Source organism: Fukomys damarensis, unplaced genomic scaffold (assembly GCF_012274545.1).
Source record: "Fukomys damarensis isolate Sample0158 unplaced genomic scaffold, DMR_v1.0_HiC HiC_scaffold_21, whole genome shotgun sequence".
In the NCBI taxonomy this organism is placed as follows: domain Eukaryota; kingdom Metazoa; phylum Chordata; class Mammalia; order Rodentia; family Bathyergidae; genus Fukomys; species Fukomys damarensis.
The window spans coordinates 41,818,313-41,824,376 of NW_022900933.1; the positions used below are offsets into that span (position 1 = coordinate 41,818,313).

Below are 6,064 nucleotides of genomic sequence, written 5' to 3' on the forward strand. Positions count from 1 at the left end.
GGCCGCGGCTCTTTGGGGCCTTGGCCCCGGCGGCCGACCATGGTGCTGCCGCCCCCGGACCGGCGCCACGTGTGCCTGACCACTCTGGTGATTGTAGGCAGCATGGCCGTCATGGACGCATACCTGGTGGAGCAGAATCAAGGCCCGCGCAAGGTCGGCGTGTGCATCATTGTGCTGGTGGGAGACGTATGCTTCCTCTTGGTGCTACGCTACGTGGCTGTGTGGGTGGGTGCCGAGGTGCGCACCGCCAAGCGCGGCTACGCCATGATCCTCTGGTTTCTCTATGTCTTTGTGCTGGAGATCAAGCTTTACTTCATCTTCCAAAACTACAAGGCGGCGCGGCGCGGCGCAGGTGACCCACTGGCCCGTAAGGCGCTCACGCTGCTTCTGTCTGTGTGCGTGCCTGGCCTCTTCTTGCTGCTGGTGGCGCTCGACCGCATGGAGTACGTGCGCACTTTCCGCAAACGTGAGGACCTGCGCGGGCGCCTCTTCTGGGTTGCGCTGGACCTGCTGGACCTGCTGGACATGCAGGCCACGCTGTGGGAGCCACCACGCACCGGGCTGCCACTGTGGGCCGAGGGCCTTACTTTCTTCTACTGCTACATGCTGCTGCTCGTGCTGCCATGTGTGGCGCTCAGTGAGGTCAGCATGCAGGGTGAGCACATCGCTCCGCAGAAGATGATGCTCTACCCAGTACTGAGCCTCGCTACAGTCAATGTGGTGGCGGTGCTGGCGCGCGCTGCCAACATGGTCCTGTTCCGCGACAGCCGAGTCTCAGCCATCTTTGTGGGGAAGAATGTAGTGGCTCTGGCCACCAAGGCTTGCACCTTCCTGGAGTACCGGCGCCAGGTGCGCGACTTTCCGCCACCCGCGCTTGCGCTGGAGCTGCAGCCACCGCCCCAGCAGCGCCATGCGCCGCCGCCGCCCCAACTGCAAGGGGCGGCTGGTTGCCCCCGTGGGCCCTCGCCCACACGCGACACACTGGATACGTGACGGGGCTTGCGACGGGATGGGATGTGACAGTACGGGGTGGGGGCCGCTGCCGCTTCTTCATCTCAGGAATCCCTCAGCCGTGGACTCTTGGCTGCCCATCGTGGAATGGAGTGCTGTGGAGTGCCCGGGAAGGAAGGGCTCGGTGGGCTCTGGCCCTGTGTGTGCTCGGGCAGAGATGGGGCCATGGGGCCTCTGTCATTTTAAAGACTCGTGTTTACAGTTTCGTATGGAAGTCTCAATGCACTGTTTCCTGGTCCCTCTAACATCTATTTGGCAGGGACAAGTAGTGCTTAGGGTGGGAAGCCATGGAGGCCTCATTGGTCCCAGGAGCTTCTGGGTGGGGTACCGCTGCATTCCTGTCCCCTCCAGGCTGGCTGCCACTGGCACAGATTCATAACCCCGACTCTATTGGACCGCCTATTCCTCACCCCCTAAGAGTCCAGCCCCTGCCCCCAGAGGTGACTCTGGAGCCCCTCCCACAGAAGCTCCCACCCCTCTCCCGAGCCTGTGGGCTCTTCTTAACAAGGACTGTCAACCTCAAAGTGTCCAATGCCCTTTGTTTCCTAGGCAAAGTTGGCCTGCCTCACCCCATTGTAGTCCTGTCTCAGACACCTGGCCCCATAGCTCCTGGCCCAGGTATACAGCCTTAAGTCCTCTGTTCCTGATCTCCACCTGGACTCCTCTCCATGTGGGGGTGACCTCTGGGGTCTGCAGGCCCAGCAGGGTCTCTGTGGGGTGGAGAGAATGTTTTGGGAAGTTGCCTCCAAAGCCTTACTGTGATGGATGATGGCCACTCATATTCCTTAAGGCAGCTGGGCATGCAGCGTGTGGAACCTCCTGTCAGGCATTGCCCCTGTGTGGCCTTTGCTTCCCTGGGGTGCTGGCTATGTATTGCAGGAGATGGCCTCCCAGCATGTCCCCCACTGCAACAGCTCCAGTGGCTGCAACAGCCCTGGGGAGGCAGGTGGGGGTTCCACCCCATTTGGGAGTATTGGATGCAACCCAGCAGCCTTGTTTCTTGAGAGTCACTTGCCTTCCAGGCAGCTGGTCTTGGGACCTTATGGAGAGGCTTCTCCATGGGTATAACCCATTTTGGTTGGCTGTGGCCAGCTCCTCCTGGCCTTCAGACCTTTAACTGAGCCATACTACTGGCCACATCCCTGGAAGTGTAGGGTGAGCATCCAAGGGCCTGGGCTTTGGACTGGGCACCCATGGAGAGGCACTGCAGCCAGCAAGGTGGGTGTGGGGGGCAGTGGGGATTTGTGGGAGGGATGGGGCCCTGCAGAGGCCAAAGAGGTGGTGAGCACTGGGTTGGGGAGTCCCTGGTCTGTGTCTATGGTAAGGGTAATTAGTGAGGCCTGAGGTGCCGGTTCTGTGTGTTCCAGGCTAGATCCTGTGTCCAGGCTGGAACAATTGATGCTCCTGTCCTCTAGAGCTCATCAGGGCAGTTTGGAGCAGACAGGAGAAGCCCTGGGACCATAATAGGTCTGAGAAGTTTTGGCTCCCCAGGTCCATTTGATTTTCCTTCTCTTCGTAGTGGTGGTTGGGATGGAACCCAGGGCCTGGGCATGCCAGGCAGGCTGTCCACACTGAACCATGCCCCAGCCTTCACCTAAGCCTTCACCCTGTCACTCATGGGTCTGGGAGTGGTGTGGACAGTGTAGCTGTGGGTTGCTCTGACTGCCAGGCCACTGTTCCATGTCAGAGGTGGAACTTCCCATCCCCAAGGCCTAGGAGAGTGTAGGGTTGAGAGATTCCTGACGTGTACTGCCCACAGCCTTACCGCCACCTGTGCGGGGCCTGGGCCCGCAACGCCCTCTACACCAGCAGTGCCTCCATAACCCCTCATTTCCCTGTGGTGACCCTCATCTCTTCTGTGTCTCCTGCTCCCCATCCTGACCTGGCTTAGTTCCTATCTGTTCTCACCTGAATAGATGCAGCATCTTTTTCCAGGACTCAAGTGGGGCTGTAAAGAGGGGCTTTTGTGTGTTCTCAAGGTTCTTTCCCTAGGGAGGGAGATCTCCTTTTGGGGCAGGGTGGGACCTGCTGCATCCCGGCTCTGTTAGCTCACATCTTTTCAACTTGCATGTTCTTTGGCCCATGATGCTGCCTGGAGGTGTGAGCTCGGTGGAAGGCTAAAGATCAAGGGTGGGGCTTGGTCCCCCAAAGGTAGAATGGGGTATAGTGGTGGTGGTCTGAGTTGCCTAGGGTTGGAGGTCACTGTGTGGGGAGCAGTGGTGAAGGGCAGCTGAGGTTAGTGAACCCAGGTGGACATCTCAAAGGAGAGGTTCTGGTGAAGAGGGCATCAGGAACTGGTGGAGGGGCAGGGGGCAGGTGGTGAGCACTTGGGCATCCACTATATGTGGGCAAGGTCAGTGTCGAAGAGGCAGGAGGGGTTCTAGGAGGGGTCATTGTTGGGGTCTCTATGGGATTTCCTACCCAGCTCAGGAGAGAGCATTGGGATTGGAAGAGAAATCACAGGCACGAGGTCAGAAGCATCTAGATCCAGGGTCAGACTGGGAGGAGGAACCCACATGGGCTGTGGGCATCAGGTGGGGTGACTCAGGGAGCTGAGAGGGACACTGCATTGAGTGCATTGGGAGTGCCGGTGTGTCAGCCTGCAGGCCATTGTGAGGGCACAGAGTCCTTGTGAAGAGTGGCTGGAGGTGCCTGCGGAATGTGGGGCAGATGGAGGCAGGCTTTGGGGTGTAGAGGCCCCGTCCTGAGGGAGGGATTCCTATGTGCTGTGCCCTTCCTAAGGGCCTGGGCTTCCACCCTTTCTGCCTCCTCCTAGAAAACATGCTGCCACCACCACATGGATGAATCAGCCAGGAAGGAACCTTTGCCTGGAAGGCAGGCTCTATGGCTCACCAGCCTAACCGGTCATGGGAGAGGGACACTGTCTTCACCATAGCTAGGGGAGTTCTGCTTTTGAGATTGCAATGTTGCCAGAGCCCAGATGTGCTTGCTATCCTAAGCCTACCCTCCACGCCATGGTGTGGGGCTGGTTCAAGAAAGTTCTGGTCCAAATTTCCTGTAGGAGCTGGGTTGCCCCCTCCCAGGTGTGTAGAGTAGCTTGCAGCCACAGGGAAAGTGGCCTCACAACCTGGTTGTGCTGCAGGGGAGCGTCTTTTACAGTGCAGAGATGAGGGACTGTGGACAAGGCTGGGTAGTGCTTTGAACTTCCTGGGTACCCTGTGCTACCTGGGCTTTTCTGTTGGAGTCACCTGGGAAGAGCTCTGATCAACAGGACCACCAGAGCTGGAGACAGGGTTGCCTCTGGGTAGATTTAGAAAGATGTTTCTTTGGGAACTTAAATATGTGCTGCCATTATGTAGAAAACCTCAGCAGTGGATTTTTTTCTGTTTTTTGAGACAGGGTCTCACTATGTACTTCAGGGTGGCCTTGAACTTTCTGTGATCCTCCTGCCTCAACCTCTCAAATGCTGGTATTACAGGCATGTGCCACCACACCCAGTGACAGCAATGGAACTGATTATAGGAGTGACCTTTATGTGACTGAAGCCAAATTGTGAGCTCACAGCTCCTCAGGAGGTGAAAGGAGCCAAGTTGCATAGTACTTTTTTTTTTTCTTAAGAAAAAGGTCTTGCTGTATGCCCAAGTGGGCCTCCAGTTTTTGGGCTCAAGTGATCTTCCTGCCTCAGCCTCCTTAATATCTGGAATAACAGGTGTGCACCACCACTCCCAGCTTGCACAATAGTTTGGATGTCATATTGCCTAATGTCAGAGGGAGGATGGGGGCTCCTGTCTGCTGTGTGTGCAGCATCGGGGCCTTGTAACAGGAAGCAGCACAACCGAGGACAGAGTGGCAGCTCAGGGGTCATTGGGATGAGGGGTCATGGTAGGGGATGAGGCCTGGGTCCCAAGGGGATCCAGGTAGGCTTGAGCTGATGGCTGATGTCCCGTTTTACCCCTTCCTGATTTTCTTGGGATCATTTATGGCCTGTAGCTGAAGTGGGTAGACTCATCCTTGAGCTTGGCCAGCTTGGCCACTGTGCTGAGGGAAGTGTGTTGCTCCCCACTGCTGAGGACTTATGTTACCCTGAGAGGCAGGAAACCCAAGTCGGCCACTAGGGTTTAAAAGCCTATGTCCTGCCAGAATTCATGTGCACACTTGCTCCCACGTGCCCGTATTGGAAGGATGGCTGTAGGAGGCCATGGAGTCACAGGGGCCCCTGTCTCACTAATGGTTTAGTGCCGTCCAAGGTCCAGGTCTTGTTTCTTCAGAGTCAGCGGACATTGGGCTGAGGAGGCTGATAGGTGCCTTTGCTGATCTCTCTGAGGGGTTCTCAGGCTGGCCCAGACACACTTGACCCCACTCCCCAGAACACAGGCAGGAAAGGCATTAGGGAAAGGGCTGCAGTGTGTGTACTCTGTACCTGGAGGGTACAAAATGGGACAGCATCCAGGATCCTTGGTGGGTTTCTGAAGGAGTAAGGGCTCTGATGCCCAAGGCTTTAAAAATGGTTTCTTCAAAGTGGGTGTGCTACCTGCACTTCCCCATAGAGCTCCAGCTGCCCCCCACCCTGGTCAGGGAGACCATTGGTGGTGACTTGCTGACAGACAGGGCTGGAATTCCAAGGGCGTTGAATTAGCCCTTCCCTGACTACTTGTGTGGGGAGCACCATCACATCTTTACAGGACCACTTTCCTCATGGATTCCTGTCCTAATTAATTTAATTTAATTTTTCTACTCAATTGTGTTTTTCCCAGATTGGAGGAATCTGGGTCTGTGTTTGGGCCACAGTCTTTTCTTTAACTGGATTTCAGGTACAAAGGACCAGAGGGGGCATCATTCTTGGCACCATGCTGGGTGGACTTTTATGGATTTATTTCTTTTGTTATTTTAAATACTGTGATAGGCACCCCCAATATGAAACTGAGCTTGATAATAACCCCTCCTGCTTCCCTTGACAGAGAACCTGGAGCGACATTCCTTAGATTTCCTTTTGTCACAGCTGTGTTGAATCCACAGGCATGCCTGAAATACATACTTTTTTGGTTATAGTTTTATTTTCATAACTTTTCTATGAAAAGAGCATCCTGATATA

The 6,064-nt window shown here is 55.7% G+C and overlaps 1 protein-coding gene across 1 annotated transcript; it reads left to right on the forward strand.

Annotated features, from left to right (window-relative positions):
- Positions 1 to 6: 6 nt before the first annotated feature.
- On the forward strand, positions 7 to 4,409 carry Tmem121 (transmembrane protein 121). The gene has a single exon (XM_010607367.2). The coding sequence runs from the start codon at positions 40 to 42 to the stop codon at positions 991 to 993; it is 954 nt and encodes a 317-aa protein (XP_010605669.1). The 5' UTR covers positions 7 to 39; the 3' UTR covers positions 994 to 4,409.
- Positions 4,410 to 6,064: the final 1,655 nt, after the last annotated feature.